The sequence below is a fragment of the Hemitrygon akajei genome, chromosome 4, assembly GCF_048418815.1.
Source record: "Hemitrygon akajei chromosome 4, sHemAka1.3, whole genome shotgun sequence".
NCBI classification, from domain to species: Eukaryota; Metazoa; Chordata; class Chondrichthyes; order Myliobatiformes; family Dasyatidae; genus Hemitrygon; species Hemitrygon akajei.
This window is the reverse complement of record NC_133127.1, coordinates 55439984-55456813: the sequence shown is the minus strand read 5'-3', so window position 1 is coordinate 55456813 and position 16830 is coordinate 55439984. Positions and strand designations below refer to the sequence as shown.

The window sequence follows — 16830 nt, the reverse complement described above, 5'->3', positions numbered from 1 at the left end:
CTTGCTTGCCTCTTTTTGGCTTTTTTCCTGGGGTTTTGAGGGTGGAGGGAGGGGGATTTTTCTTTTTTCTTTTTGCTTGCTTTACACTTAGTTTTACTTCATGGGCTCATTTGAAACTACAAAAATGGTTGCAGTGTCATGACTTCCGGTTCCTCCTTGAACTTACTTCCCTCTTCCGGATTCATGAGTTCATCTTTTTTTTTAACCTTATGTGTTAATTGTAATAAATATTGTCAATATGGATAAGATTATTAATTTTGTTTCTTGGAATACTAATGGTTTAAATCATCCGATCAAACGGAAAAAAATATTTAAAGTATTCCATAGAATGAATGCTAATGTTATCTTTGTACAAGAGACTCATGTAAGGAAGGTGGATAGTCAACGCTTTTTTAGGTTTTGGAAAGGTCAACAATATCACTCGAATTCGCAAGCCAAAGTAAGAGGCGTTTCCATTTTTATAGATTCTTCAACCTCTTTTATACACCATGAAACAATTTCAGACCCACAAGGTAGATTTTTGCTTATTACTGGTCTACTTTTTTAATCAAAAAGTTGTTTTAGTTAATGTTTATGCTCCAAACACTGATTGTCCTGAATTTTTTAAGTCTCTATTTACATCCTTTTCCAATTTGAATCAGTACATGCTGATAATGGGTGGGGATTTTAACTATTGTTTAAACCCTTCGATGGATAGATCTAAGCCCACCCAAGCTCTTCCGAATAAATCGGCCTCTCTTATTAATTCCTTTATGACTGATTCTGCAATTTCCGAAATTTTGCGTTTTTTACACCCCAATGACAAAAAGTTTTCATACTTTTCTCATGTTTATCATAATTATTCAAGAATCGATTACTTTTTCATTGATCACCATTTACTTACAGATGTTATCGATTGTAAATATGACTATTACCATTTCTGAACATGCACCTTTGAAGCTATCTATTAAGACAATGGACTCATCTACTAATGCTAAATCTTGGAGGTTTAACTCTATTTTATTGCAGAACTTAGACTTTGTTAATTTTATTAAACAACAAATTGATTTGTTTTTCTCAACAAATTCTACAGCAGAGATCTCTAGTGGAATTTTATGGGATACTTTTAAAGCATTTATTCGTGGACAGATTATTTCATACTCTGCTGGAGTTAGGAAACAAACTAATTCTAAAATATTAACATTGGTTGATAAAATCAAAGCAATTGATAAGATTTATTCAGTGACCCCTAGCAAAGAACTTTATAAAGAAAGAGTGGAACTTCAAATGGAGCATAGTTTGTTATTATCCTCTTCAATTGAAAATCAGTTAATTAAATCTAGAACCCAGTTTTATGTACATGGAGATAAGTCTGGCAAATTATTGACTAATGAATTGAAAACTGCTTCGGTTAAACAACAGATTACTAGGATTCGTAAACAAGATGGCACTCTGACGATCGACCATAAAGAGATAAATAAAGCCTTTCAAGATTTTTATAATTCCTTATATCAATCAGAATTTGTTGAGTATTCTTCTATAATAGATGAATTTTTAAGAAAATTGAATATTCCAAAATTAACAGTAGAGGATAGATATTCCTAGATACACCTATTACGGAAACTGAAATAAAAAAGGCTATTTTTTCAATGAATTCTGGTAAAGCTCCTGGTCTGGATGGTTATACTGTAGAATTTTTTAAATCCTTTTCCTCTATACTTTCTCCTTGGCTTTGTAAAATTTTTAAAGATGCGTTAATTATAGGCAAATTGTCACAATCTTTTTATGAAGCCTCTATTTCTTTAATTCTTAAAAAAGATAAAGACCGTATTGAATGTGCATCCTATCGGCCTATATCCTTGCTGAATACGGATTTTAAGATTTTTAGTAAAATTTTGTCTCCTAGATTAGAAAATATATTACCTCGAATTATTTCTGAAGATCAGACTGGATTTATTAAAAACCGCTATTCATCTTTTAACATTAGAAAATTAATTAATATTATTTATACTCCACCCAAAATACCAGAATGTGTCATTTCCTTAGATGCTGAAAAAGCATTTGATAGAGTTGAATGGCCATATTTATTTAATATGTTGCAGCATTTTAATTTTAGTTCGAAATTTATATCATGGATTAAATTAATATACTATAAACCCTTGGCTTCGGTCTTTACCAATAATCAAAGATCTTTTTTTCAGTTATTCCGTGGTACAAGGCAAGGCTGTCCTTTGAGTCCTTTACTATTTGACATTGTTTTGGAACCTTTGGCTACAGCCATTCATGAATCACCTAATATTTTGGGTATTACTCGTGGGGAAGGGACATATAAGTTATCATTATATGCTGATGATTTGTTACTATACATATATTTCGTCCTTGCTTGCTCAGTTTAGTAACTTTTCTGGTTATAAATTGAATTTTAATAAGAGCGAATTATTTCCATTAAATATGCAAGTTCCAATTTATAAACATTTACCATTTAAATTTGTCACAGATTATTTGACTTATTTGGGTATTAAAATGACCAAAAAACATAAAGATTTATTTATAGTTAATTTCTTACCTTTAATTGACCAAATTAAGCAACTTACTACCAGGTGGTCCCCATTATCTTTGTCATTGGTTGGTCAAATTAATGCTATTAAGATGATGGTATTACCCAAATACTTATATTTATTTCAAGCATTACCAATTTTTATTCCTAAATCTTTTTTTGATATTATTGACTCCAAAATATCTTCCTATCTGTGGCAAAATAAAAATCCTAGACTAAGCAAAAAATATTTACAGAAGCCTAAGAAGGAGGGTGGTTTGGCTTTGCCAAACTTGAGATTTTACTATTGGGCAGTTAATATACGATATTTAATATTCTTGGCCCTCTTTATGGATCAAGCTTTTGTTTTATGGAAAACAAAAGGTATAACATGTTTTCGTGATCTATTTTTGGATGATAGCTTTATGTCCTTTGAACAGCTATCTAATAAATATAATTTACCTAAAACTTATTTTTTTAGATATTTGCAAGTTAGAAATTTTTTGAATAATGAGTTACAGTCTTTTCTGAAATTATGTCCATTGGACATTACGGAAATTTTTTTAGCTCTGAATCCTTGTCAAAAGGGTTTAGTAGCTGTCATTTATAATATGATCATGAAAGTACAGCCAGAAGTATCAGAAAAAAATTAAGAAGGAATGGGAAAAAGAACTTCATTGTCTTATACCCACTGAGCAATGGGAGAAAATTTTACTATTAGTCAATTCGTCTTCTATTTGTGCTAAACATGCCCTAATACAATTTAAGGTTGTACATAGAGCTCATATGTCTAAGGATAAACTTGCTCGATTTTATTCTTATGTTAATCCAACCTGTGACAGATGTCATTCTGAAGTAGCTTCATTGACCCATATATTTTGGTCTTGCCCTTGTTTGCAAAATTACTGGAAAGATATTTTCAATATTATTTCAATAGTTCTGAATATCAATTTCCAACCGCGTCCTATTACTGCAATTTTTGGTTTGCCAATGGCGGATAATAGTCGTTTATCCCCCTCATCTCGACGAATAATTGCATTTGTTACATTAATGGCTAGAAGATCTATTTTATTGAATTGGAAAGAAATTAATCCTCCAACTATATTTCAGTGGTTTTCTCAAACTATCTCTTGTTTGAGCTTAGAAAAAATTAGAAGTGTTGTCTTTGATCCTTCAGTTAAATTTGAAGAAACTTGGAGACCATTTATTCAACATTTTCATATGAGTTAAATTGTCTTTTCCTAAACCTCACTTTTATTATCCTTAATTATTTGGATGGAGGTTCGGAGTTATTGGCACTACTGTATATATCTGACATTATGCAATGGCCCATGTTGGTTAGTGTTTTTTTTCTTTTTTTGGGGTTTTTTAAAATTTCTTTTGTCATAAATACTATGAGTTTGGGAGGTTATTATATATTGATTATCATATATTTGAATGTCTACTTAAACTATTAACTATGTACTCTGAAACTCTCTGTATTCATGTTTCATTTATGTTTGCTTAAAAATTAATAAAAAGATTTAAAAAGAAAGAAAGAAAAACATAACACGGGGTGGCGGGATCAGTATGTGTACTCAGTACTGAGTTTGCGACCACCATGTATAAAAGTTTAAAACAAATGCAATATGATGCTGGCTTCAAGCTGAAGGTTGTTGATTTTGCTAAACGAACGAATAATTCTGCAGCTGATAAGAAGTTTAGTGTAAACGAGAGAGAGTGGAAAAAGGCAGAGGACATGCTGAGGGAAATGCCAAAGACGAAATGTGCAAACCGTGGGAAAACATGCCAGTGGCCAGAACTGGAAGAAAAAGTTTTAGAGTGGGTGAATCACCAGCGATCGTCTGGATACATTGTTACCAGAGAAATGATTGGAGTTCAAGTGTTGAAATGGGAGGAAAAACATCGTAAGGTCAGCGAAAATTTCAAAGCTATGCGAAGTTAGTGCACCCGATTTATGAATGGACTTGATCTTGTGTTGAGACAAAAAACAAAGATTGTTCAGAAAATTCCCGCGGAGTGTTGTTTATGTTCAAGAACGCTGCTGGATGGATGAAGCGGGTTGCTTGAAGTGGGTTAAAGAGGTGTGGCGTCGACATCCCGAAGATGTCAGTAAGGCAACGTTGCTACTTGTCTGGGACATGTTCAAAGCGCACTTGTCAGGTGAGACAAAAGCAGCATTGAAAGCTGAAAATACGGACATTGCAGTCATCCCCGGTGGTTTGATGTCCGTGCTTCAGCCACTAGATGTGAGTTTAAACAAACCAAAGAATTCATGCGTCAACAGTGGAACCAATTTGACCCAAAAACAGCCAATAAGTACTATCTGTCTTCCATGTATTCGTTTTTCCAAAGTTGGCACCCTCTGTATAAGCCGACCCCCTAATTTTAGGACCAAAATTTAGGGCCAGATTCTCGGCTTATACACAGGAATTTACGGTATCTTGAGCTTTGCAAGTAGCGTGACTAAACTGTCAATCAGTCACCACTATAATTCTCCTTTGGACTTTCACACTTTCAGTGAAGCTCAATGCAAGCATAAGCAACAACAGTAGTTGGTTCAGCCCCATGTGTTAACAAAGAGAAACAACCCTGCATTTCCAGACTGGCTTGAAAAGATAACTCCCCAGTTCAGTTTGATCTTCCAGTTACAAAGCAAAGAACAAGTTCCACATCATAAACTGCAGGGATATGCTGCAACCTTTAAAGACAACTTTAGGAGAATAAAGTATTTCAAGGCAAAAATCTGAATTGAAGCAGGTAGCACCCTCATCTTCCATAAGCCTTGACCTGTGCACTAAATCTCGAAGAAAGTGGTTGACAATGAACTAAAGGATCTGGAGAGACATGGCACTGTGTCGCTCTTGTAAACCAGTAGCTGGACAGATCTGGTTGCATCAAGGCAAGACAGGGCAGTGAGGCTATGTGGTGTCCACAAAGTCATGGTAAATTACTGTATAAAAGCTGGATCACATCCATTGCTGAAGGCACAGAATTTAGTCGCTTCTTTGGCAGACAGTACGTTCTTAAGTTAATTCGATCTATCCTTTGTATACCAGTTGCTGGATTTCAATCCATAGTCAGAAGTCCACACCATTAAAATTCACATAGAACTGTATAGATGTCATTCGCAGCCATGGAGTTTCCACAGTATTGGTAATTTTCCAACCTACCTTCATCCAGATGCCATCTGCTCATGGATGACATCACTTTCAGTAACAAAACATGTGACAATCCAAGGTTGCAGGAATTGGGAATCTGAATGAATCCAACAAAATGCCAATTGCTGCAAAGTTAATTGGAATAGCTTAGCTATCAGATTGATACACAAGACTCATACTGAAAGCAAAGTCGAGTGCATACTGCTGTTATTGCATTAGTACCAACCAATGTGGTCAGGTCATTTTTGGATTATTATGGAAATTTTCTCACAAAACTGCCAACCGTGCTACAGCCACTGCATGAGATATTACAGACAGAGATCATGTGGATTCAATCTCGGCAGTGTGAAGAGATATTTCAGCAATGGCCAGTCCTGTTCCAGTGTCCCATTCTGGGGAGAAACTGATTCTTCGTGATTTCAGTCCGCCAAAGTGCCTTGGATTTCTGGAGAGGATGCCCAGCATGTTCATCCCACGCTGTACGGGTAGAAAAATAAGCATGTATAGTATGCATTCATGTAGATCACCTCTTTGCTTATTTCAACACAGATGGCAGATACTCTTGCAGATCAAGAAGAAACATGGTAAACTACAGTTGGATGTAAGACTACAACAGAATCAGATCCACATGCTGATACTTGTCCAGCCTCACCAACATTCATTGCTCCCTAGCTAGGTATCTTCCTGAGTACCTCTAAATCATTTATATCTGACAGTGATTTGTAGTGAGCTGAATAATCCCTGGAACTTCCGGTAAAATCAGGAGTACAAGAGGACAAAGGTGAGTATGACGGGGATGGAATGGGCAAGGAAGTTGAAACCAATATATCTGTCGCAAATTGAGAATCTTTGGAATTGCATAACTTAGACCTTTCCAGTGAATACTGCATTAACCACCTCTACTGATAATTATATTTGTCGTTAACGTAATCCAGGGTTTATTCCAAAACCTTCAGGACAAACTGCAGAAGGCAATTCTAAAAATATTAGTAAAAATGTAAGTGCTCCAGTAGTTCCCCTTTCTGAACCTGGTGGTGGTTGTTAAAGACCAATGTTGTTATACATCCAGGCACTACTGCAGTCCGTGTAGAAAATATAATGTCCAGATGCTATAAATGTGAGTCTTGGTATTTCAGTCCTATTGCAATAATCAAACACTTGGTCAGATCCATTAACTGGCACTTCTGTGAAATGGGAGAAGTGCAATTCTTAAATTGCCAGATGAGTATTCTGGAATCCTGGGCTAGCAACTCAATAAGCTGAATTCAAGCCCCACCATAGTAACTATGGAATTTGAATTCAATCAATAATTTGCTGTTTATAGACCATCACAAGTAGAGCCTTTCATTTAAAGCATCTACATAAAGCGCTGCTTCAAGAGGGCAGCATCTATCATTGTCACGGTAGCATACCAGTTATCACGATGTTATTACAGATCGTGGTGTTGCAGTTCGGAGTTCAATTCAATATAATCTCTAAGGAGTCTATGTGCCTTCCCCACGGAATGTGAGGGTTTTCTCTGAGTTTTCAGTTACTTCCCACAGTCCAAAGACATACCGGTTGGTAGGTTAATTGGTCATTGTAAGTTTCCCTTGATTATGTTAGGGTTGAATCAGGAGTTGCTGGGGCAGCCAGAAGGGCCTACTTTGCACTGTATCTCTGATTTTTTTAAAAATATTAAAGATGCCCACTATCTGGGTCATACCCATTTTTCACTGCTATCACCAAGTAAAGGTACAGAAGCCCAAAGTCCCATTGCACCAGGTTCAGGAACAGCTACTTTCCTCCAACCATCGAGCTGTTGAAGTGACCTATACAACGTAACCCAATTTCAGCAGTGGAACACCATGGAAGTCCTCTTGCAGTACCATGGACTTGTTTTTGTACTAATGTCTTGTTTAGAATAGTGTTTCTTCTTCACTGTCTTGTATAAATTTATGGATAATGTATGTTGTCTGGTTTGTCTGAATCTACATGCTTGTGATGCTGATGAATGCAGGCTTTTCATTGTGCTTGTATCTCACTGTAGATAGATAGATAGATAGATAGATACTTTATTCATCCCCATGGGGAAATTCAACTTTTTTTCCAATGTCCCATACACTTGTTGTAGCAAAACTAATTACATACAATACTTAACTCAGTAAAAAAATATGATATGCATCTAAATCACTATCTCAAAAAGCATTAATAATAGCTTTTAAAAAGTTCTTAAGTCCTGGCGGTTGAATTGTAAAGCCTAATGGCATTGGGGAGTATTGACCTCTTCATCCTGTCTGAGGAGCATTGCATCGATAGTAACCTGTCGCTGAAACTGCTTCTCTGTCTCTGGATGGTGCTATGTAGAGGATGTTCAGAGTTTTCCATAATTGACCGTAGCCTACTCAGCGCCCTTCGCTCAGCTACCGATGTTAAACTCTCCAGTACTTTGCCCACGACAGAGCCCGCCTTCCTTACCAGCTTATTAAGACGTGAGGCGTCCCTCTTCTTAATGCTTCCTCCCCAACACGCCACCACAAAGAAGAGGGCGCTCTCCACAACTGACCTATAGAACATCTTCAGCATCTCACTACAGACATTGAATGACGCCAACCTTCTAAGGAAGTACAGTCGACTCTGTGCCTTCCTGCACAAGGCATCTGTGTTGGCAGTCCAGTCTAGCTTCTCGTCTAACTGTACTCCCAGATACTTGTATCCCAGGTACTTCTGCATTGAACAATAAAGTCAACTTGACTCAACTTTCCAAGGCACTTAAAAAAATTGCCAGATAATGACCACAAATGTATTGGATTTTGTTGTGAGATCTTACCTGGATGATTATTATAGTTTGGAGGGAGCGGAAATCAAAACTCTAATCCCTATATGTAACTCCGGACCCATTGACTGAAATCGTCGAGGAATCCACTGTGTTCAAGGGCCTCGGAGGATCAGCAATGAGCACTGACCTTTTTGTGGCAATTTAGATGTTGAAAAATTAATACAAAAAGAAAAGAGACACGGGAGATTCTGCAGATGCTGGAAATCTTGAGCATCACACCAAAAATGCTGAAGGAACTCAGCAGGTCAGGCAGCATCTACTGAGAAAAAAGAATCGACTAGAGGCGCAAGGTTACTTGCCCCCTTCCAATCAACCCCCAGATTCCACAGGGATCAGGAGGATTGGCTGTAGGCCACCACTAAAAAGTGTGAAACTTCCCATCGAGGTGCTTTCAGTCTGATTCCCGAAATGGAAGTGGGAGCTTTCTCTGTAAATCAGTACTTGCATCCTCCATAGCCTGTTGCAATATTCATAAGGTAAAATACACCTGGATTCACTGCTGTGAGGTTAATTAGTGTCTTCTTGCAGTCTTTTGTCATCTCCTGTTCTAAAAATTAAATTTGTAAATGTTTCAGAAACATGCAAAACAAATAACTCAAGGATATTTTCCTTTTTGTAGTTATGAAACACACTTTCAAAATGCTATTAGTTTTGGAAATGCACTCCAAACCACACGTTTATGCCTTTATTGTTGATTTTCAGAATGATTTTTTTTAGTCAGATCCATTTGGTTTTAACATGATGGGTTTTACAATAGACTATATGCTAACTTATTTAAATAGAATGTTTTAAATTTCCCCTATGTTGATACTGTCAACTTGTGTAAATCAGATGAGAGCTACATTCAGAAAAATTACTTACTGCCTTACTTTTGTTTCCCCAATCAGTTTAATATACAAATTCATAAATCTCGTTAGTGTGTCCACTTTTCAAGTTATCTGTTCTAAAAAATCTCTACCATTCTAGTTGGTGAAGGTTTTTGTTGCTTCTTGATCTTCCTGTGTATATGTTGCTTAGAGACAGAATCAACCAATAATAATGCCTGTACCATTTTCCAGATTAGGAAATGAAGATAGAAATAGTCAATTACTAGAAGATGTCAAAGGACAGCTAGTGGCGAAGACACTGCTGAGTCTCCAAGATCAGGTAATGTTCTGCATCAATGCTTCAAATGAAATGCAATGTACCTTTTATGCATACACTCTTTGGTGATTGTTTTAAATATGCATGTAAATTTAAAGATAGGTTATGTTAGTATTACAGGATTGCAGTGATGAAAAGCAGTCTATAAGACCATAATTCATATGAGCAGAACTAGGCCTATTGAGTCTGCTCTGCCATTCCATCATCCCCCTGTCCCATTCTTCTGCCTTCTCCATATAACTTTTGATGCCCTGACTGTCAACATCTGTTTTGAATATGCTCAATGCCTTGGCCACCAGAGCAATGAATTCTACAGATTCACCACCCTCTGGTTGAAGAAATTCCTCCTCATCTCTGTTGTAAACAGAGGCCTTGCCCTTGGGTCCTAGACTATTGCACTATTGGAAACATCCTCTCCACGTCAACTGTATCTAGGCCTTTCAATATTCGGTAGGTTTCAATGAGATTCCCCCTCATTCATCTAAACTCCAGTGAGTACAAGCCCAAAACCATCAAGCACCCTCATACATTAACCCTCTCATTTCCTGATTCATTCTCATAAGCCTCCTCTGCACCATCTTCCAATGCCAGCACACCCTTTCCTAGATATGGGGTGAAAACTGCTCACAATATCATGAATGCAGTCTGACCAATGCCTTATAAAGCATCAGCTTCACATCCTTGCTTTTATATTCTAGTCCTCTTGAAATGGACGCTAACATTGCATTTGCCTTCCTCAGCACTTACTCAACCTGCAACCTTTAGAGAATCCTGCACTTGGATTCCCAAGTCCCTTTCCACTTCTGATTTCAGAACTGTTCCCCATTTAGAAAATAGTCTACACCTTTACTCCTTCTATCAACGTGCATGACCATACACTTCCCTCCACCATTCCATCTGCCACTGCTTTTCCATTCTTCTCATCTGTCCAAGTCCTCCTGCAGACTCCCTGCTTCAACACCACCCACCCCTCCACCTATCCGCAAACTGTCCTCAAAGCCATCAATTCCATCATGAGGTGCGGTAACGAACAGCAATCTGAAGATTAGCTTTATTTATCACATATACATCAAAATATTGAAACATACAGTGAAATCACAAAGGACAAATTAAATTTATTACCGAAGTACATTATTGTCACCATATAGAGCACTGAAATTCTTTTTCTTACGCACATTCACAGTAAGTGCAAGAAACACAATAGAATCAGTGTAAGACTGCACCCAACAGAACAGAAAATGAATCAATGTGCAAATACAAAAAAGAAATAATAATAATAATAATAATAAACAGGATTCAGCACTCCAGGTGAGCATGTACAATTCTGATAAGAAGTACACAGCACTAAACCTTAAAGCACAATCCTGAAAAATGACGCAGTTATCAATACAGAAGAAAATGTTAACCACTGAAAGAACATGATCCTCCATGGAAAACATCCCCATGATTTGAGCGGACTGGATGTCAACAAGGAAGTGTAGAATAACCAGGTCAGAGTAAGAAACCTCTTCCCAGACACAGAGAGGTTCTTTGCGGCAATACACGATCTGGTGGTTAACATAAAAAATGATCAAAAATACATAATAAAAAGACCAACAATTTCAAGGTGACAAATGCAGAAAAGGTCAAGAGAAACCAGAAGCAATCCAACACCTTAGGATCCTGCAGCACTAAGCTCAATCTGATTACTTACACAGGCACAATCAGGTGGCAAGCATCATTTACCAAAATCCTGCTTTAAAATACAAACTTATAAAAAACCACCATACCCTACTCTGGATCCAGTTTTAAAGTCCAAGTCCTACAAATTGTATTATGACTAATCCACTATTACAGATAAGAGAATCTATAATACTCCAGGATAAACAACCAAGAACAACTTACTTAATAGATATAACCATTCAAAACACATAACTTACAGAAATCAATAAGTGGATATCACCAGAAATATGATGAATTTAAAAAGGAAATTGAAAGATTATGGAACATGAACTGGGTATACATCATCCCAATAGTAATATCTACAACTGATATCTTCCCGAAGTCACTACTCAATAGCATTAAACAATTAGGCCTGCACAGCAATATTTATCTAAATCTCCAGAGAGCCACAAGACTAAACACCACTAGAATAGTCGAAAGGTTCCTAGCAATTGAGAAATTAGTGTGCTTGGCTATACCCCTACCACAGGTTTTACCAGCTTGAGCTTAGAAGAAAATTAAACAAACAGTAACAAATAAGCATTATCAAGAACATGAGATGAAGAATCCTTGAAAGTGAAACCATAGGTTGTGGGAACAGTTCAGTGATGGGCAAGTGAAGTAATCCCCACCAGTTCACGAGCCTGATAGTTGAAGGGCACTAATTCTTCAAGAAGCTGGTGGTGAGGTTCTTGTGTCATCATTATGATGGCAGAAGCAAAAAGAAAACATGGCCTGGAAGGTGGGTGTTCTTGTTGATGGAGACTGCTTTCCTGCGATAGCACTCCATGTGGATGTGCTCAGTGGTGGGAGAACTTTACCCATGATGGACTGGGCCATATGCACTACTTTTTGTAGATTTTTCTGTTCGAGGGCATTGTTGTTTCTATACCAGCTATGGTAGTTGATGCACTCTCAACCACAGATCTATTGAAGTTTGTCAGTTTTTTAGATGGCATGCTGAATTTTCGCAAGCTAACAAGGAAAAAGATAGTTGTAATCAGTGGAAGTTCATTAGATTGTAAATCTTAAGCATATGGAACTTTATAGGGGGAATTGTCTTGTAAAAGGAATTGGTTACTTTACATTAAGATAAAAAAAATGTTGGGGGGTTAAACAATTGAATTTCACCACCCTGGAAAGCTGTAGATATTGATAAAACTTATAAATTCAAGGGATTTACAGAACATGTAAATTGGTAGGAATATACTGTAGGTGGCTCTCAAAGGCATGCTGCTTCTGTTTCTTGCAACTTGTTGTTGGAGAGGAGTAAGATCTGCAGATATATAAAATATTTTAGTTATTTTTAATCTATGCTACATGTCTTAATGTTTTTAAAAATACTGTTTTCCTTTTCAGTGTCAGAGACATTTAAAAACTGATAACCCTGCTCCATAGCATAGACACAAAACAAAACTCTGGCCTAACGAATTCTACACAGTACTGCAACTATCTTGCAAATCAACACCTTAGCTGAGTATAAAGCCTGGAAGTCCCTACCCTACAACATGAGGAATGCCATCAGCAGAGCTAGTGTAGTGGTTCAAATGAGTCTAAACACTATTTTCAAATGTAATTAAGCAATGGCAATAAATGCCAGCCTTGCAAACAACAGTGTATCCTGCAAGTTGAATAAATATAAAATCAAGATTAATAAATAAAATGGAAATACTATTAAGATGGTAGAGAATGCTGAAAAGATTGCCAAGCATTTTGACAAATATATTGGTAACAGGAGGTAAAATAGGAATGAGAAGAGCTACAAAGGACTGCTTCTTATGAAATGATCCAAAGATACAAAAAATACAAAATTAACTCCTTAATATCCAGTATCATGATGGACTGGGCCAAATCCTCTACTTCCTGTGGGACTTCCCATTCAAGTATGCAGGTATTTCCATACTGGGCCGTGATGCAACCAGTCAATTATACGTTCAATATACACATCCAAAGAAGTTTGTCAAAGTTTTAGATGTCATGCTGAATCTTTGCAAACTCCTAAGGAAGTAGAGGCACTGCTGTGATTTCTTTGTAATGGTATTTACATAAGTACTGGGCCCAGGACAGACTCTCCGAAGTTATAACACTGAGGAATTTAAAGATACTGACTCTCTTCACTGTGGTTTACCCGATGAGGACTGGCTCATTGACCTCCAAAGTCAATGGTCAGCTTCTGGTCTTGCTGACATTGAGGAGTGCTTGTTGTGGTACCACTCAGCCAAATTTTCAGTCTCCCTCCTATATGCTGATTTGTAATTACTTTTGATTCAGCCTACTACACTGGTGTCATCAGCAAATAATCCCATGGAGAGCGGAAGTAAGGGGAGGGAAAGATGTGCTTAGTGGTAGGATCCTGTTGGAGGTGGTGGAAGTTATGGAGAATGATGGACTGGATATGGAGGCTCATGGAGTGGTAGGTGAGGAAAAGGGAAACCCTATCACTGTTGTAACGAGGTGAGGATGAAGCGAAGGCATATGTAGGAGAAATGGAGGAGACATAGATGAGAGCAACATCAGTGGTGGTGGAAGGGAAATCCTGTTTTCTTTTTTTTAAAAAAAGATACATCTCTGATATCCTAGAATGGAAACATCATCCTGAGGATACAAGTTGTATGAATGAAGAGAAGGGAATAGCATTCAACCATTGTTCAGAGCCATTCTGCAAAAATAGGTCTGTGATTTAACATTGGTCTATAATACGCTGGGATTTTCTGACAGATTCTTTGACATCTAGCTCTAGGTTCTTTCACTGCATTTGATGTGGTTCCTACCCTTGCTGGGTTTTCCACAGCATTACACAGGCAAGGTCGTCACTGCAATCCTGTGCACCTGATAATGAATTGGAGCCCCCGTTCTTTTCAATTGAGAGCTGAGAAATGGGAAAATAAGTTATTTCACTGTAGAGGGGTGGTGAACCTTTTCAAGGGCATGCGCCAAAATTGTGATCATCTTCTAAAACATGGTAATTTTGAACAGGGATTATCAGTGACTAGTTAATTACTAACAATAATTATGGATTATTTTAAGGATAAGAGATGAGTTCTGTTGCTTATTTATGTGTATTCATTGTTTTACTATTAATAATGGTACATAAAAACATATCATCGAACTTCACATGTTCTTCTAACAGTTGAACTGGCAGCAAGTTAAGGTGAAACATATCCTATGGGAATATCTCACGGCTTTTGTGTTGTAAAATTCATTCACTGTTTCATTTGGAAGTAAGGATAATCATTATGTATCTTTTTGTTATGGGTGTGATTAAAGAATTGAGGGGTAGCACTAAGTGTCACCTTGGACTGCATGCCTTAGGTTTGCTACACCTGTTGTAGTGTAATGTTTCCTTAATTAACTTTTTTAAAGCAATGATAAGGACACTTAAAGTGTGTAAATACTGCTCCACAGCAGCAACAAGGAAAAGCTTCATCCACACCTTTGCCTTTTGCTAAGAATTGCGAATGTGATTTGAGAGATTAACTGCTGACATTGTGCTGTCCAACTTAACGATATGGATGGACAGCAAGATTAGTTCCTCCACATTTGGTACAGATGATAAAGGGTGCATGGATAGGTCCAGTGTGATCTGGCCCAGTAGCATTCACTTTACAAAGGGATCCTATTGAAATATGCAGAATATCAAACCACTAATCTATTATAGACAAAGCTTTGAAGGGCATCCTAGTAAAAGGTATAATCGAAAGTGGTTTAGGGAGCCAGTCAGAATGAGAGATTTTGTCAGACATATTTACTCTATTTCACCAGGAGAATTAGAGAGCTTCTTGGCATTAGAACAGCTGAAGTGATATGCTTAAATGTCAACAGAGCTTTTGTTAACTTTCTCTTAAAAGATTACAAACACATGAAGATATGAATAGGGGATAATCTCTAAGGAAAATCCATCTGAAACAGACAAAGCAAAAACTAACTGGCTCCAAAGGTTTAGTGTACTGTATGATGGAATTTCATCAGAAAATCATTGCCAAGTTCTGTATTTTGGCACACTAATCTCAAAGCCCGCAATTTTCCTCCATGTATACATGCTGCTAATGAAGTGGGTATTTCAACAGTGTGCTATCACACCTAGAAGCCTTTTTTTTTGCACATATTATTTGCCTATATCACTGAGGAGCAAGGACTTCACAAGATGGTCCTCACCAAGATCTGTGAGCTATGACTTCAAATACAGATTCACACTCATGCCAGCTTAATTTTGCTCTGAATAAAGTTCAATCTTTCCTGATAACTTGGTGCTCAAGTCCTACCAATATCTTTGTAAATTGTCTCTGCACTGTTTCAATCATTTTTAATCTTTCCTGTAGGTAGGTGATCACAATACCCCAAATTAGAGCACACCAACATCATACACAATTTCAATATTACATCCCAACCACTGTATTTCATACATTGATTTAAAAAGTTTAACATGCCAAAAGCTCTCTTTACAACAGTGCATGTGACACCATTTTCAAGGAATTATGGATCTGTATTGCCAGATCCCTTTCTTCTACTATACTCCTCAGTGCCCTACCACTTACTGTGTAAGACCTACCCTGTTGGTTCTCCTGAAGTGCAACACCTCACACTTGTCTACATTAAATTCCATCTGCCATTTTTCTAGCCATTTTTCCAGATGGTCCATATCCCATTGTAAGCTTTGATGGTCTTCCTCATTATCCACTACACCTCCAATCTTGGTATTAACCACGAATTTGCTGATCCTGTTTACCATATTAACATCCTGATCATCAATATAGATGACAAACTACAACAGATCCAGCACCAGTCCCTGTGGTACACCACTAGTCACAGGTCTCTATTCAGACAGTCAACCATCTACCACCACTCTCAGGGTCTCTCATGAAGCCAAAGTTTAATCCAGTTTACTACTTCATCATGAATGCCAAACGACTGAACCTTCTTGACCAACATCCCATGCAAGACTTTGTCAAAGGCTATGTAGACGACATCCATTGGCTTGCTTTCATCAACTCTCCTGGTAACTTTCTTGAAAAGTGCTGTAAGATTTGATAAACCCGATTTAACACGCATTAAGCCATGATGACTATCACTAATCAGTCCCTGTCTATCTAAATACTTAAATACACAGTCCCTTAGAATACCTTACAATAACTTTCCTTCTACTGATGTCAGGCTCACAGACCTATAATTTCATGATGCTGTCAAGAGCCTTCTTTAAACAACAGAACATCATTAGCTATCCTCTGATCCTCACTCGTGGCTAAGGATGTTTCAAATATCTCTGCTAGGACAACTAGACAAGATCTCTAGTCTGTCATGACTGAGCACTGCTGTGTCATTTTCCCTGACTAGTCCCCCTCCTCCTTTAATCCTTCTTGCTTTATCACATGTAAAAGAATGGAACTCTTGGAACTTTGAACTGCCATTCCTGCCTCTCCCGCAACCAAATCTCACTAATGGGTTCAATATCATAATTCTACGTGCTGATCTGTGCCCTAAGCACATATGGCATA

The 16830-nt window shown here is 37.4% G+C and overlaps 1 protein-coding gene across 3 annotated transcripts in view; it reads left to right on the top strand.

Annotated features, from left to right (window-relative positions):
- The window catches only part of LOC140726363 (limbin-like), a 212798-nt gene that overhangs the window by 174936 nt on the left and 21032 nt on the right, over nucleotides 1-16830 (top strand). For all 3 annotated transcript variants that reach the window (XM_073042642.1, XM_073042641.1, XM_073042643.1), the window contains one exon: nucleotides 9553-9640. In XM_073042642.1, the coding sequence (XP_072898743.1) occupies nucleotides 9553-9640 (88 nt within the window). The remainder of the gene's footprint in view (nucleotides 1-9552; nucleotides 9641-16830) is intronic.